At 40.4% G+C, this 18,356-nt stretch overlaps 1 protein-coding gene across 1 annotated transcript in view; it reads left to right on the top strand.

Annotated features, from left to right (window-relative positions):
- Positions 1-18,356, top strand: part of LOC126298826 (spermatogenesis-defective protein 39 homolog) — a 100,998-nt gene that overhangs the window by 73,928 nt on the left and 8,714 nt on the right. The window contains exon 11 of the mRNA XM_049990304.1: positions 7,511-7,687. Within this exon, the coding sequence (XP_049846261.1) occupies positions 7,511-7,687 (177 nt within the window). The remainder of the gene's footprint in view (positions 1-7,510; positions 7,688-18,356) is intronic.

The raw sequence follows: 18,356 nt of genomic DNA, 5'->3' as shown, positions 1-18,356 counted from the left end.
TAGTTTAGGTAGTAAGTAGTAAAGTAGTTTAGGTAGTAAGAGAAGTTAGGCATTTTGGTGCTTAGCACCTGAATGTGCTGACCAATCAGGATGAAGTTCAGCACAATTGATGGACTCTCCCATGCAGCTGGTACATATTCTACCATCTGTTGCTTGTACCTCACTCCACTTTAGTAGCATATACTATTTCACGTGTATCAAGCCGCATCAAGGCGAGATTCTAGCAAAATAAAATACTCGCGGCCACAGCCAGGAATATCACACATCTCCCTCCTTCTTTGATTTCCAAAATTGGCCTTTCCTCGAAGACATCTAACAAATTTGGAAATGAGAAAATTTTTCCCCAAATTTGGAATAAAATTGAAGTTTCCAATCTCTAAGGTGCTCCCCCACAAAAAAAGAAAAAAACCTAGGAAATTGCTGTTCCTAAAATATCACCCCAATTAACCAAAACCATTGACTTACTAATGCTAAACATATACTTTTTCATCTCAATTCTATCAATAAACCTTCACAAAACACACATTACATTATGAACTTGTTCTTGCTACAAAATATCATTTATGGTTTTCAGCTTATATGTATTTTCTATAGTCTTGTTATTCAACAATAAACATCAGCACCTGGACCATTAAATCTCCTCATAAACACTCACTACACTTATTGATGTTTATATATGATAGGAACTAAACAATATATGTCATCGGCGCAATGCTGTCCAGCTTTACATAACACGTTTTCCGTCTAAGATCAGCACAATGCCGTCCACTTTTACCTAATAACACCCCTTCTTGTCTGGTGCGATGCTGTTGCTCACCACGTTGTTTTTGTCGTGTTGGGTGCCTTTGGCTGCTGAAGTCAACCACAGACACCTATCTCTGCCATTTGCCACTTGCTAACATTGGACTGCAGCAGGTGGAGGTGACAGGTGTTGCTTCCATGTCATCCACCTCGCCTGCTATACACTGCTCTGCTAACTGCTCCCTGAGGCATTGTTTCTCGTAGCAGTGAAATAAAACATAGTCCCTTTGGACCGTGCGCACACTTACAACTTTACACTTCGATTTTGCGTTTTCGCATTTTCACTCTCAGCTTCGTGATGTGATGTGGATTAACTAGTGGCATTTATAAATTTTGTTGCCTAATGGTTCAAAGAAACTTACAGTAGTTCAAACAGGATATAATTTCACACTTCACACAGTGTCACTTTTTATTTTTTTCATTGTTCACACACTGCTGACTCGGGAATTTTATGATAATCATTACAGTCCACTGTTCTCACTTTGACTTTCACTTCTCACCCAGTTCACAGTTCTCGTTAATGGGTATTAGCCTCTTTTTTAAATACACATTCCCCAGCAAGGAGATGCTATGCATAAATTTTGTGTCCCATTGGAAGTCAGATCTGGAAGCTGGAGAGATCTGGAGTGATTGAGTAAGTGTCTCTGACCATTTTTTTTCCCACCAACCTGTTGTCTTGTAAAGTTGTGTCCCCAGTGCAGAAGACAGCCTGTCGATCATGAGATCTTCTTCAGCGGAAGCTGCTATGCTGTCAGTTCTAGCCTTTGATTGTGCTTTTTGCAGGATGCCACTTGCCCAGGTTAGTCTCTGTATCTATAGAGGGCAAGATCTGTAGTACTGACAATGATGGTAGGTGACAGTTCTCATTAATATATCCTATTTGGTTATTATTCAGATATTCACACATATACACTGCCTTATACAACACTTGACATAGCTTTCTTAATTTTGTGGTAACTATTCTGACAACTTCCAAAATATGGTACGCATGTCCAGCTCTCCGGCACACACTAGACAGTGTGAATATTACATATTCACAACTCAGTTACATCTGATATAGAGTACAACATATCTGGCTCTTCAGAACACCCGAATCAGAGTGACCAGAGTGACTATTACATGTTCACATGTAAGTAATGCTCAATACTGAGATAAGTGTCCGACCCTCCAGAACTCCCAAAACAGATATATGTGTCCTGCCCTCCAGAACGCCCAAAACAGCGACTAGTGCAGCCAAAGTACTTTGTCTCCCAGGTGCGCCAGAGTGACCCGAAGGTGTTCGAACAACTTCATTTGCAATATTGTTACTCTTATGTTTCTCAACACTAGTGAAATTTATTAAACAAACACAATAGGCTCATAGAGTAACCACTAAAAACTGGATTAAATACAATGAAAATTATATAAATAATTATTATGAGAAATCAGGCGTTTTGGTGCCTAGCATCCAAACGTGCCGACCAATCAAAAGCAAGTTTAGTACAATTGGCGGTCTCTCCCACGGAACTGGTACATACTGTATCATCTGTTGCTTGTACCTCACTCCATTTTTTTTTACCATATGCTACTTCATGTGTATCAAGCTGCATCAATTCAAGCTTCTAGTAAAATAAAATACTTGCAACTGCAGCCAGGAATATCACACTTTTCAGCATTTCCAACTAAATACAACTCTGTGGTATAGGCTCCAAGTAACTCCCAGTAGCTGGGACTAGGGACAATTGTGATCTACAATAGTGGCCATGTGGTTTCTCTGCCTGTGAGGATCTGTCCTGAGGAGATGCACCAGACTAAAAAAGAAATAATGTCAAGGCCTCCTTCTGTGGAGTGCTGTTGAGGCTTTTTTCCTATTTGGAACTTGTAGGTGTGTACCAAATATTTGGACATGCCATTCAAGGCAGTGTGGAGCAGTGCTGTGTCGATTAACATGATTCCATTAGAGGTGCAGAATTTCTGGAACTGCACCACATAAATCAAAGACCAAGGTGTCTGGGGATCTTCAAGGGCAAACAAGTGTACTAGCACCTGATTGTTTTCGCCAAGGTTGTGGACTGCACACAAAACACAAAGGGGCATCCGCTACATCCCTCCACAACCAGGAGCCACATAGATCAGGAGAAAGGACCTGAAAAAATCCAAATGTAGACAAGATCAAGGAGACATCATGGTGGGCCATGGTAAATACTGACCTGGGGAGGGGGTGGGGGTTGGTTGCTTTTGCTTACTCTGGCATATGCAACACTCCCTTACCATCCAGGCAATATCCGCACCTGTACCACCAAAGTAAACATGTTGCTGGGTGAGATGAATTAACAAGTTGCTGGATGAAGTTCTTCATCATTACAACTTTCCAGTGGCCTTCATGGGGAAGGTGAAAGGCCTAATGTCAGAGGGTGCTGGGAATCAGCACCCGAGCTCAGCCCGTGGTACCTTGTAGCAACTCAACGCCAAGTGAGGATGGAAACTTGTGCCATATGTTCCATTATGCTTGGAGGTCCAGGTGTGCCTGCTGTTTCTTACCTGTGGGCCACCCCTGCGCTGTATATTGCAAACTCTTGGAGGGCAGGGTCATTTGCCATGTGTCGTGCCATGAGGCATGTGACAATGGGGAGGTTGGATATGATGTCTGTGGCCTCAACTTCCAAATGAAAAAACGTACTTCTGGATCTTTGTCAACTCCAGGTCATAACCAATAGGCAGTCACAAAAGGATGTCTGCATTGGCATGGGCAGCAATAAGGCAATACTGGATATCCTAGGCATATCCTGAGAGAAAAAGGGCCAACCATTGCAGCCTTTGTGCCATTTGGATTGATATTTCTGCTGATGACTTGAAAAGCATCTTTAGAGATTTATGATCCATCATGAGTATGAAGCAATGGATATAGACCTAATCATGGAAGTGTTTGATTCCAAAGACAAACACCAAAGCCTCCTTTTCCACCTGACTGTAATTCCTCTGCACTGCCATGAGGGGTTTTGATGCAAATGCAATGGGTCGTTCCACATTGTTACTCATGTGGGACAAAAGTGCGCCGATCCTGCTGTCTGAAGCATTGACCACCAGAACTAAGTCATTTTGCTGCCATCGTGTGCCATTAAGGAAGTAGGCTGAAGGAGGGCCAGCTTCAGGTCATGGAACCCCATACTACATTGGGAGGACTACTTCCAGTACATGTTCTTACTGATGAAGTGGGGCAGCAGCTCCACAGTTGTGGCATATGGAATACACTGCCAGTGGCATTTCAGCTGGCCCAATACAGACTTTAGCTGGGACACGTCTCTGGGAACCTGTAATTGTTGGATGATGGACACATGCTGTGGCATAGGGCAGATACCCAACGCACTGAATATGTCCCCTAAATACTCAGCCTGGTGGATGAATAAATAGCATTGGCAAGATTACAGTGAAAATTTGTCATCATGAATGTGGATAAGAGTGTCTCTAGGTTATGGGCAAGATCGGCCTATCCTTTCTACTGACCAGAATACCACCAGGGTAGTTTCACCATCACTCAATACCTTTAAAGCGTTGCTCCAAGTACCTCTGGAGCTTGTTTGGGCACTGACAATGTCAAATTTGAGCATGGTATATTAGTACAATACAACTGGAGTATTGATAACAGTAATCTTTCAGGAGTCATCATCCAATGCAAATTCGAGTTATGCATCCCAAAGGTCGATTTTGATTAACACTTTTCCTCCGGTGAGACAAGAAACAATGTTGTCAATCTTGAGAATAAGATACATGGCTACAACAAATTGGGTGTTGATGGTGACCTTGAAGTTGCGCAGATGCAGATGGTGCCCAGTGGCTTCTCCACCATCATGGTGTGTAAGGCCCATTGGCTAAACAACTAAACATAACTGGGATGAGAGTGCCAACTTCCTGGGTGTGTTGCAATTCCAATCGAAGCTTATCCTGTAGTGTAAACTCGACGCAGCAGATCGTAAAAATTTTGAGACTGCAGTGGATAACAGCAAGATATGTGCGCAGAATCCAGAAACACCCATTGAAGACTTCTGTGACATTGACATGAGTTTCACCAAGAGTTTGGTGGTGTAGGGGCATAGGCCCAGTGCGTGGACTACTTCATAAGTGTCATGAATCTTGAAGGCGTTAAGGAAGTCTAGACCAAGCATCTTGGATGCCCCTGGGGCTGCCACCACCAAAATCGAAGCCGGTGTTACTGTGGTGCCATGGAAGAATCTGGATTGGAAACATCCCATACAGTAATGAGATTGTTACTAAAACTAGGTAACGTGGTCTCGAGTGTGTGCAGTGGAGGAGACCCAATGGCTTGGTATGTGGTCCAGTAGATGGCAGTAGCCAACAACCCAATATTGATGACTGGTTTGTTTTCTTTTTGATCTGTATGGACATCAGTTTAATGGACATGGGAGGACAGTCCATACAAATGCCACATCTTGAAAGCTGGGCTGTGTAAGATCCTCCTCGGAGTCACTTCGTGTCCAGTCCACAGACATTCGAGTGGAAGAGTGACTGTCTTCAGCCTCATGTCCAGACTCTCTGCAGGTGGTACTCTCTGCAGGTGGTACACGTCATCATGTGGAAACAACACTGGTGTCACGGATGGCTAACAGGACACTGCTTGCAGGATGGTAACAGTCTGAAATGATGTGTCCCGGGAGGGTCTTTGTCTGACAAAATGGTGTTGATAGGCTTCCAACTCCAGATGGGAGGTAAATACGAGGGTTGTGTCTCGTATAGAAGCTTCTGCCCAGATTGTTTGTTCGAAAGCTTTGATGATCCTCCTAGAGGCCTTCATCAGGTTTATGACCTAAAATCACATGTTTGACTACAGTTGATTCATAAGAGAGCTTGCATTGGTTATTGGAACATTGAAACCTGAATTCCCGGGAGAGACCCTGGAGCCTAGCTATTCATTCCCTATGGGTTGTGGAATGTAACTTTGGCAGCTAAAATTTTTGTGGTGCCCTGCTGCAAAGTCTATCTGAGTGTAGAAATATATCTAAAAACAAAGATGATGTGACTTACCAAACGAAAGTGCTGGCAGGTTGATAGACATACAAACATAGACACAAAATTCAAGCTTTCGAAACCAACGGTTGCTTCATCGGGAAAGACGAAAGAATGTGGGTTTTAAGGGAGAGTGTAAGGAGTCATTCCAAGCCCGGGAGCGGAAAGACTTACCTTTGGGGGAAAAAAGGACAGGTGTACACTCGCATACACACACATATCCATCCGCACATACACAGACACAAGCAGACATTTGTAAAGGCAAAGAGTAAATAGTCAGCTAAGCTTTTCTTGTAGGAAGCGTATGGTACAGCTCCACTTTGAGAGGTAACTATTGTAAAAGGTGGTAGATTGCAGGTCCTGCATTCACCAATAGGAAGGCTTACTGCTGCTCACCACCACGTATGTTGTACACTGTAAAGTGTTAATCTGATTGGGATATGAATTAGGCCCAAGACTCAATTTTCCTGTCAAAGGATTGAAAGGGAAGTGATACTGATGTACCTGAACATACACCGGTGACAGGATGGGAACCTAACCCCGCTGTTACTGGAGTGGGTGTTTTGAAGGTGATAATTTGGTCCATTAGGACCTCGTTTGCCTGTTGCACCCTGTGGAGTAAGAGCAGCACCAGATGTATAATGTCTGCATTTTGCAGTACTGGTGCTGCTTGTTCGTGTTGTACCTAGGACATGGCACATGTGTTCTAACAGTTCAAAAATTCTCATCACCAGTGAAAAATCCAACTTTGTTACTAATTAAGAAGAACACTGGTAGATGTTGCAAACAGCTGCTTCGTTAGCTTGCAAAGAACTAGTGGTTACTGGGGGAAACAAGAAATTGCCCACATGTCTTTAGCAATTCCAATTAAATACAGTTCTGGGAGCCAGAACTAAAACAGAAAAAAACTACCACTCGAACTATTGCCTACTACAAAACCTAACTTCTTGGTGTGACACAGTCTTCTCTGATGGCACACTGACAAGTGCTTAAGTGATGGTCACCAAGCAGTTGGCACATGACTTGCCTTGCTCTCACTGATGGGAATTGTCCTCAGTGATCCCTGGATTAGATTAAATAGTTATCTTCAGGAAAAGACATGCTGCCCGCATTCTCTCATGACTGGATGGAAGCGTGGTTTTGCTGATGCCTGGTGAGGTACGCTGTGGTCTGTAGCTCCCCGTGTGTCACCTGATTATCTGAGTTTCTAGTTGACATTTCCCCATGGCTGCTACAGAATGCGCTAGTGTCGCCTACTTTGACCCGCACACGATAACTGTTATGAACGTTGTGGCTGGTGCCCCTGTTCACCATAGGAAAAGGCATCTTAGCATTACTGAAAACAGTCAACAAAATAACCTATTAACAAAAAATTGCATTTTGGTGTGTTGTGGTCACACAGTGCTATTCACTGTACTGGCTGCATGGCTCACTGTAAGAACACTTAGTCCTAAATAGTCGCATAATTGCTTCAGTCACATGCTTTATTTCATTATTGTTCCCCTTGAAATGCCCAGTAGGAGATAGCATTTATTTGTCCATTTCAGTAAGTCATATTATTATGCCATATGTGAGTAGTATGTACAGTTGATGGGATGATTGAAAAACAGAAATATTTTTGAAACTAACTTTAGTGTACATGTGACAGTTTGCTGAGGTACTGTTTATAATATAATGGGAAGAGTAAAGGACTTTCTTTTATTTTTAGAGTTGGCTTGGTGGGAAGAAATTGAAGACTGCTGTTCCTGTGGAGCCGCTTATGTTGAAGCTTCACGAACTTGGTGCACCAAATGATGTACTGTGTAAATATTTAGCTTTCATAGACAATACTGGGAAACGACTAAACATTGCTCGTAAACTACAATGCCACAGAACTGTTATTGATGTGAGTAGACACTGAAATTCTATGAAACTACTGTACTTCTAATGCAGTCCTTATTGCAAAGATTTTTTTTCCTTCATTCAATAATGTGTCTTTGTAATTGTATTCTAAGAGTATATGCGATACATAATGATCCCAAACTGAAGAATATTTATGCCAAAGATGTACGTGATACACTGATAATCTCAAAGTGAGGAACATAGTATGTATTGTCAAATTATGATGAAACAGGCAGAGATAGGTTTAACTTTAGTAAAGGCTGTCCTTAGTTATTTTAGATTTAGTTCTGGTTTTATATATTTACAGTTTTCCATGATGTGGACAACTACATACAGTTATACAGGTTCTCCCTCTACAAACACTTATTAATGAAAGTATAATTGTGTTGGGTATCAAATGAAATTTGTGACTGGATTTTGGAGTTCTTGGAAGGGAGGGGGCAGCATCTTATCATGGATGGAGAATCAGTGACAAATGTAGAAGTAACTTAATTGAAGTGTGTTGGGACCCTTGCTGTTCATGTTGTGTATTAATTACCTAACAGACATTGTTAAAAGTAAACTCATGTTTTTTGCAGATGATACAGTTACCAGTAATTATGTGCTATGCGAAAAAAAATATGCACAAATATTCACTCAAATCTTGGAAAGATTTCAAACTGGTACAAAGATTGGCAACTTCTTTTAAATGTTTAGAAATTTAAAACTTTACTCCTTGCAAAACATGAAATTGTGGCATCTTACAACTGCGATATCAATGAGTCACATGTGGAATCAGTTAACTCATACAGAACCTGAGTGTAACAATGTGCAGGGATATAAAATGAAATTATCACATAGCCTTAGTCATAGGTAAAGCAGGTGGTTGGCTTAGGTCTATTGCCAGGACACTGGAGAAATGCAATCCACCTGCAAAGGAGACTGCTTATGAATCAGTCATGTGACCCATCTTAGAATATTGCTGAAATTTGTGGTATGTATACCAAATAAGGGTAGCCAGACATGTTGGGCATACACCAAAAAAATGGCAGCACGAATGGTCACAGATTTGTTTGGAGAGGAGGGAAAAAATAGCAATCATGAATTGGCAGACACTTGACGATAGATACCATTCATCTCATGAAGCCTACATATAAAGTTTCAGGAAACTGTATTAATGCTTTGAGTGCTGCAGACATGAAATCCTGCCATGCTTCACCTTTCCACAGGGGCTGTAGAGATTGTTAGCCACTGCAGTGGTATTTCCCATTAGTGCTGCATTCACTGTCACATCCTGGTTGGCCCCCCAGTGATGGCTTTTACCGTCAGTTAGTTCTGCTACCTGTAGTTCTGTAGATGTCTGTAGCCACTCAGCAGTATTTCTGTCAGATTTCACAGTTGCTGTTCGACATCCATGCTAGTTGGTTCATGTGATCATCTGCATTCTGCTTTTTTGGTGTTGTGTAGCTTCCTGCTTATTCGTCAGGATTTTTAGACTGCTATCACTTTTGAGTTTCCCAATAAATGGCATGTCACCGTGGTTGCACTAACAAAGAGATCACCAGGGGTGACAGTGACAGTGATAGTTAGTATGTCATCTTGAATGACTTTAGTGATGATGATGATGATGATGAAGAAGAAGAAGGAGAAGAAGGAGATGGAGATGGAGATGGAGATTCAGAAGAATCTCATAGTAATACACATCTACGTATTTCACCTAGTAGAGCTCATCAGGATAGTTCTTCAGATTCTGAAAGTGAAGACGAATCAATCTGTAAAAGGCCACACCATAATGACAAATTTGATTGGAAAAAGCACGATTTCAGTCCAACACTACATGCATTTGATGACTCATCTTCAGGACATAATTGCCAGCTAGCACCTCATTCAAGCTTTCTATCCTTTTTCATGCTATTTCAATCAGAAAATCTGATGAAATTTATAGCACTTGAAGCAAACCGATTTTACACTTTTATCGTGGAAAATACGTCAGAATGAGTTCATTTTTGACTGACCACCTCGAAAGATATTGGTTTTGAGGAACTGTATTGCTTCATTGGTATTTTGCTTCTCATGGGCCATGTTAAAAAGTTGAGATGTACTTCTGAGTGCTCCAGTTTTTGATGAAATTATGTCCCATGACAGTTTTATGTTACTTTTGAGAATGTTGCATTTTAGTGACAACTCCCAACTGTGAAGATAACAGTAGGTTTAAAATTAGGACTATAATTGAAACAGTTTGTATTGCATTACACAGTGTGTTTAATCCATAAAAAAAGGTCTGTATCAGTGAATGCCTATTATTGTTCAAAGGTCGCTTATCTTTTAAAAAATTCATTCCTTTGAAACAAAGAAATTCAGAATCAAGGTAATTGTGTTGAGTGACTGTCAAACTGGATACATCTTGGATTTCATTGTATACACAGGCACAACACCAGAAATTGAAGTCCATAATTTAGAGAAATCTGGTGACATAGTGGGAACAGTAATGAAACCATATTGTGAACATGGACATATCCTGGTGTTTTTTTTCCATGTTGTAGACCTTTGTGTTTTGAATGATCACTCTCTTCACAGATTGGTAACAGGGAGAAAAATACCATAAGCAGATTTTCATTTGTCTGGTATGAGAACTTGTGTAAAAATTTGCTACAGCTTGGAGAAGAGATAGGAAATGAAGACACTTTGATGACGGGAATCCTCTGCGCTTTGCTGGAAGGCACTTTTCAGATGTCATTCCAAGTGACCAGTCCAAGAAACACGGACAATGGTCTAGATATGCAGTCTGCGCAAAACAGAAGAAATGAAATATGAATGCAAAACATGCAATGTACCCTTGTGTGTTATACCACATTTCGAAACGTACCACACAAAGAAAAACTTTCAGCCATGTTGATACATCTGAAAGATGAAATCAGGCCCTTGCTTCTGAAAAAAATATTTAAAAATAAAAAAGTTATAAAAAACAAAGAAATGAAAGATAAGCACAAAAATAAAAAAAATTAACTTTAATAAAATGAACACCCTTAGCTGCTTACAGGCATTGACATACGTCAATGGGGACAGATGAAAATGTGTGCCCCGACTGGGACTCAAACTCCTGCTTACATGGCAGATGCTCTATCCATCTGAGCCACCAAGGACACAGAGGATAGCACGACTGCAGGGTTTTATCTCTGGCACACCACCCACGAAACCATCATTCTCAACGTATTGTCCCGCACTACATTCATAGTGCCACCACCAATTATATTCATTACTCACGGCGCATTGCCAATTCCTGTAAGAGTTTGGGCACTGTTTGTGCGTTTGCATAGAAGAAGAAGATGGTGAAGTGGCCGGTGAGCCTTTACTATATATTTATTAAGATGGTATCTGTTCTTTCGGACATGTCCAACAGAACAGATACCATCCTAGTAAATAAATTTTAACTTTGTCAATGTCGGTCCAAATCCCGGATGAGAAAGAAGGATGGGAAGTATAACAGTGCATAAAAATAAATAAATAAAAACCCAGAAGTATCTGAGCTTGAAGAGCCTCTCCAGGTGAATTACTGTGCTGACAAACATATTATGTACAAACATTTGAATCATCCAGTCGATGCTGACAAACACAGACTGGTTGCTTCAAGTCCGAGGCCATAATCAACAAAACAAAAAAAAGAATTATTCATATTGATCGTTTTAGTCATGACTAACGAAAATCATGAAAATCCCATAGAAAAAAGCTCTCTCCGTATTTCCAGAATTTTCCAATATTTTAGGCAACTTTTCCAAACTTTTCTTTAATTCAAACCTTGCCTTAACAACTGCAAAAAAAAGGGGGAATCATCCAAGTGTGTGTGCGTGTGTGTGTTGCTTAGAAAAATCTGATAATTAAGTCTCAGTGGACCAAATGAAACTTAGATTTATACAGAGACCTTATGATGATTCACAAGAACTAATTGCAAATGAAAGAAAGCCTTTGGTGAGGAGTTACATGTAAGCAGCATAAGCAGTTTCAGTGTACATTATGTCTCTCGGAGCAATTCATCTCCTGATTCAAAGCTATGGAATAAATATCCAGATACACTGTGTTTGTTTGTAACATTGCTGATCGCACTCAGACTGCCAGACAGTCTCAACTGCCATGGCTCCAGAAATACTCAGCACAGGGTGAAGTCTGCCGAGCGAAGAGGTCAGGCACAGACAGCAACCTGTGGAGATGGCCATTAGCGCAGGTAAATGGATTAGGCAACCTCAAGGGCGTGCTCGACATGACGAGTCGGTCGCGCAGCTGCAGCAACCAAAGGGCTAACTGAGGAATCTCAGAATATACTACAATCCCATACATATCACTCCCATAGGAACAGTGAAGACAAGATTAGACTATTTACAGTATGCACATAGGCATTTGAGCAATCATTCTTGCTGCACTCCTTATGTGAATGGAACAAGAAAAATCATTACTCTGTGGTACAACGGGAAATACCGTCTGCCATATACTCCACAGTGGTTTGCAGAGTAGAGATGTAGTGTTCCATTTTCTAAATTGATGAATTGTTTGTTCACCATACCTTGCCTATAAGTTCTTGTAACCGTATTATTTCATCTCACTTGCATGACTTATAACTGAGCTATGTGAGACTTTTATATTCAGTCTCCTTTACAGTTTCATTCTTACAGAATTCCTCTCCCCACCCCAAACCACCCAACTTCTGCCAATTGTCAAGAGGTGACATCAACTCTACAGTCAGTCAGTAAATGAGTAAAATGTGAGCATATTTATTTACACTATACACAAGGTGATTTAAACTATACATAACTTAGTCCCTTGCTTCTCTGTTCCACTTTGGCACTCTTACAATAACTGAATTGTTTATAGAATTACGTTGATCACTGAATATGAGAGTCCATCACTGAATATCAATAGCAAAATGCTACTAATTAGTTTTTGTATTGGTCTCACTGCAAATCTTCTGGGATCTTTTCGGTCTGTAGTGTGCAGCATCTTAAAAATATGCATGGAGGGTTACATTTGCATTTGCATGTTGCAAGTTGAAGTGAAGATGGCATCCTTTGGTGATGTACTTGGTGTCACACATAGGAGGACAGTGATTCCCAGAGAGTGTGGCTTATGGTGGCCCACTGGCAACTTGTTTAAATGAATCTTCTTCCACAGAGACGTGAGTGCCGCATGGTGTTCCATGTGCAGCCAACAAAGGTGCTGCATTCCACATTTCTCCCCCCTCCTACCCTCCCCCCCCCCCCCCCTACCCAAATTGCGCACTATGGTGGAAACCGCCGGGAACATCTGCGAGAAACTGGAGGTAGGGCAGCCATCCAGAGGCACAGGTGAGTGTAGCAGTGATGCTGCTGAGGTTGCCGAAGACTATGAGATTCATTCAGGTTCGATGTCCGTCACTGACATCATTGTGAATGGAAATGGATGTGACTACTGCAGCACCAGTTGTGTAGGTGAGCAAGGGCTGAACTCCATGATGGAGTCATCTGTCAAACAATGAGCCCTAACATCAGGAACTGTCAAAGGCTACTTAGGGGCTGCAGTCAAGGTTGCAGGCAGTATTTCTGAAAAATGAAAGTCTACAGCAGGATCACAAGAATCACAAATACGGAGTTAGTTGTGGTTCCATTGATGGGTGGCCGGCCACTGTGGTCGAGCTGTTCTAGGCACTTCAGTCCGGAACCACGCGGTTGCTACGGTCGCAGGTTCAAATCCTGCCTCGGGCATGGATGTGTGTGATGTCCTTAGGTTAGTTAGGTTTAAGTAGCTCTAAATATAGGGGACTGATTGTCTCAGATGTTAAATCCCATAGTGCTTAGAGCCATTTGAGCCATTGATATTTTTTTTTTTTTTTACCTGATTAGTACAATAAGCTTGGCCAGTCATCTGAGTGATGATGCCAAGTTCCTAGTTATGATGCTTGTTTTATTCATGATAGAAAACATTGTCCTTTGTGTGGAACTTTGGAACTTTATAGCGAAGTTGGCATCCAAAGCAGGATGTTGAGGATGAAAGAAATGCAGTAAAGTCCACTGATGACGAACATGTAATAATTCTGTCAACATGTTGTGAAAAGTCAGAGTAAGATAGATGATGAGAAACAACAAAAAAGCATTTTCCCTCCACTGCGAAACACAAAGTTTGGACATCTGCCCCTCTAAAGTGTAAATGTAGTGTTCAGTTTCACCATTTGTCTGATTAGAGAACAGAGCAATTTGGACATGCTGAGTCCATATTGTTGGCAAAACTGTTGAAATTGCAATGAGGGGAATTGTTAATCATTGTCCAAAATGGTAATTGTGGCAATCCTTCTAAACAAAGGAAAGAACCGAGTGCTTTGGTAGTGCAAGAGCTAGTTGTCAAATTCATTAGAAGGACAAATGCATATCTACTGTATGCATCAACCATAATTAGCTAGCTTGTGTTCTGGAAAGAACCAGCAAAATCAATGTGGATTCAGTGCCAAGGACCCTCAGCTTGAGGCCAGTTGAAAAATCATTTGCACTGCACTGCTTGGTTGCCCATGCAAGCTTGGAAATGGGCAGTCATTGATTCAATCTGCTTACAAAAATCAAGCCATATAAAATGCTGGCATGCTACCTGCTTAGCTTTAAGGGTTCCCCCATGTCCCCTATGTAAATGAGTCAAAACATTTTCCTGCAGTGTTGTGGAAAACATGACTCATGTTTGTTCATTAGGAATATGAAATGCAGTTATGCCATTCTGAACAGAATGGTATTTTTGCTCTACTGTATCTGAGATTGATTTTGGACCTGCAGGCCAACCCATCCAAATGTCGTACCTGAGAAATCACATACTGATTGTGTTGAATACCTCTTGGGGTCCACTGACAGTGAGAAAAGCTTGCAGTGCTTGCAAATTAGATTGACCAGTTTGAAGACAAGAACCTTCTTGGTGCATAAAATTCCAGATCACTTCCCATATGTAAGCAAGACATGATGTTTGCGCTAGCATTTTGTGCCATTGGGTAATTTGAAATAATTAATGACCTACACTGCAGAGTCTTTGCTGTATGATCAGTCACATCTTTTGTTGAGAGGAAAAGAACAGTCAAGAGGATATGGTCAGTCAAAAAAAAAAAAAAAAAAAAAAAAAAAAATCTGCGATGCAGATATTTAAATTTCATGGCACCTATAGCTAAAGCTTCCTTTTTCAGCTGACTGTAGTTGACTTCAGTCTTTTTTAGCATCTTAGATGTGAAAGCAGTTCAGCGTTACCAATGTAGTGAGATAAAACTGTCTCTATTCCATGTTATTATGCATCAGCTGTAAATATTACTGGTTTCTGCAGATCAGAATGAATAAAACATGGATGACTAAACAATGCATTTTTCAACTTTTGAAATGGTTGTCGACGTTCTCCTGTCCATTGGAAAGGAACATTTTTATGCCACATGCAATGCAAATGAGCAGCAGTTTGCACTGCATTTGAAGTGTATTTAGTGTAATATGTAAGTTTTCCAAGAACTGCTTGTAGTTCCCATAAATTTTTAGGGGAAGATATCTAACCGTCTGAAATCAAAGGTACTCCACACAATGGTGAGGGCAGTTGCATTACATACTACCTGAGCACTCACTATATGTCATTTAAATGCAGTTACTGAGAAGATCATTAGGATTTCTCTGGTTGAGCACATCAACAACACAATGATCCGACAACTGGCTGAAGTGGCTCCAGCCATTGAAAATATGCAAGAATGGAGACTTCAGTGGTATGGACACATCATACTGGCACCACCTACCTTGATCATCGCCTCAGCCTATCAGCTCAGTGCTGAAGGCCAGAGCCAATGTGGAAGACCTAAAATAATAATAATAATAATAATAATAATAATAATAATAATATACTGACCAGCAGGTATCTTCTTCATTTCCCCATCCAGGGGAAGTAGAAGGTATGCATCAGCTAAATCCATTTTCGGAAAGGCTCGTCCACCTGCAAGGTGATCCATAAGCTCCTCAAAATGGGAAAGAATCAATAACTGTTTGAATGTTGGCTGTAGCTTTAAAGCTTGCTCGAAGTCTGATTTTCCCATTTGATTTTCTTGTGACAACTAGAAGAAATGTCCATTCACTTGCAGAAATGGGTTTCAAAATATCATTGTCTTCCAATTTGTTGAGCTGAGAACAATTTCATCAAGAATAGCTTCAGATGCCAAATGTGTGCAGTAAAACTTTGGTTGTACATTGTCCTTGAGCATCATGTGCACTTGAAAATCCTTTGCATATCCCAATGTATCAGACCAGGCTTGTGATGCTTTAAACTCTCAGCCCATATTACCCTGTCAGTAAAGTTCTGAATAATTGCATCACAAAGCATTTCATCATGAAATGAAACTTCACACGCACATTTAAATTTACAATTCCTAATCATGTCCTTGAGCTCAGTGATCCATTCCTTATGAGTTTGATTGCTATGATAACGCCTACGATAATATTTGGAACAAGCGGCAGCTACATGAGTGACTCAAAAAATTCATCAGTTTTGCTAATGACTTCCTTATAGAGTAGAGTTTGGGCTCTGCTTGAGGAAACAGCTTCTTACACAATATAAATATGTTCACTTTTGCCCTGGAAAAAAGAAAGGATGTTGTGGGCCACATGAGATTTTGTGGGCTGCAAAATGTTGCTCCAACTGCAACTGGTTTTCCACCCAGTCCTCTTGTTTTGCTCTGAAAGAACACAAGGAAGGAGGCAGCACTTGAACACAGGAATTCTGTGCTTCAGCTGTACTTTGCTGCTGGGCTTGTTGTGCATCCAGCAGTCTGGTAATGCTCAACAATTATGTTTGTATTTGTTGGCTCTGAAACTAAATAAGTGCAGTGTGTGATGTCTCTCCTGTGGTTACCATTTTATACAAAAAATATTCCACACACTTCAATAGAATATGAAAATAGTAGAAAAATAAACAGTAAATTTCAATAATTTTGAAACTGCTGGGAAAAAGTTGATTAATTTGATTATAGGTGACACACAATCCTGTTCCATGGATCCACAGTGGACATGGCCTGCGTCCCAGAAATGTCTGTTGTGTTGATAATTGGAAAGAGGTGGTGTAGACTCTACAGACATTCAGTAAATGAGTAAAACATGAGTGTATTTTTTACACTTTATACTAGGTAATTTGAATTATACATAACTTAGAATCTCTTCCTTCTCTGTCCCATACTAGTGCTCATACATTAACAGAATTGCCTATTTCTGGATGGCAGTAGTGTCTTGATAGTTCATAGTTGTTGTAGTTGTCTCATCCGAAGCCTTCAGAAATCTGGCGGAGCTCCATGTTCGGCATCTTAAGGCACATGGAGACTTAAATCTTCATGTACAGAGTTGAAGGGAGGACGGCATGATCTGGTGGCCTTTTAGCACCACTCATGGAAAGACGATGTGCTTTAGAGTGTGTGTGTGTGGCACACTTAAGTCCCATTTACATGAATCCTCTTCCACAGAGTTGTGAAAGGCATGTGGCACACGGTGTGTGGTCGACAGTGACATGATCAGTATCACAGTCGGTCCCTTCAGGCCTTATTTATTTCCATCCTCTCAATTTTCAGATCCTTTTATGGTAACAATTTGCCAGATACAGAATATTGTTTAAGTTATTAGTGTAATTTCAGGCTCATATATCAACATAAAGTATTGAAAATGTTCTCAGTATAGATTCTGTGGAAATATGGGTTTCACATTCTATACTTAGCAGCAAAAGAAGATTCTCAACAATTATGAGAGGTGGCTCCAGAGAGAAACCTTGTGAATCCCCTGACACATGTAATTATGGTTGTCACACTTTCAGGCAGCTAGCAGATAAGTTTTAGATTTTTAGACTGCAAGGGAATCTTGATACATTATAACCTCTCCACTTCCAAAGAACACATAACACATAAAATATAAGAAATGTGAAGAGTGTTTCCAATAACCACTAAATAGACAGACAAAATTTGTGACATCATAGGAACTTCGTAATATGGCTGACCAACATTACAGAGTTAGAAATAGAAAGATTCAGCCTCTATCAGTTAATAGTGCAATGTATATTCCACAAAAATCTCATCAGAAGAATTTTCATCTACTGCACTTCGTTATTCTGCAGCTTTATGAAATGTAAAGATAACATATGGCACTTCAACATAAGAATAGTAAAAGAAAATTAATAAGACTGGATTTTAACCAGTTACCAAACATAGATATTACATATTTCTGAACTGTGTATGGACATGTGAAAACTGAATACTGAAACACAGAGATAAAAGGAAGCAACAAATACAGAACTGGCAATGGGAAAACTTGTCTATTTCCTTAATCTTTTAAACAATCATTTAACAGATTACCTGTACTTCTGATTGTGGACTCTTCACTTAACAATAAGCTGAATATTCACAGTGTTACCGCAAAGACGTTGTATCTCACTGCTGTACAGAAGATGAAAGCAGAAAGATACGCAAAACAAGAAGTGAAATTAGTCATTTTGCATGAGATGGTGGACTCTAATTTTCATTCATTTCCATTTTAAAAATGTCAAATATAAAAATGCTCACTTCAGTGTAATCGCTTCCACAAGTACAAAATACATAAAATGCAACCACCTCAGAATCCCACATTCCCTCTTTTGCTTTATAGTAGGACCTCCATGCAGTTTCTTGTGACACAGCTGACAAAATAGAAGCACTTTAC

Source organism: Schistocerca gregaria, chromosome X (assembly GCF_023897955.1).
Source record: "Schistocerca gregaria isolate iqSchGreg1 chromosome X, iqSchGreg1.2, whole genome shotgun sequence".
Taxonomy (NCBI): domain Eukaryota; kingdom Metazoa; phylum Arthropoda; class Insecta; order Orthoptera; family Acrididae; genus Schistocerca; species Schistocerca gregaria.
This window is presented reverse-complemented; position numbering and strand designations above follow the sequence as displayed.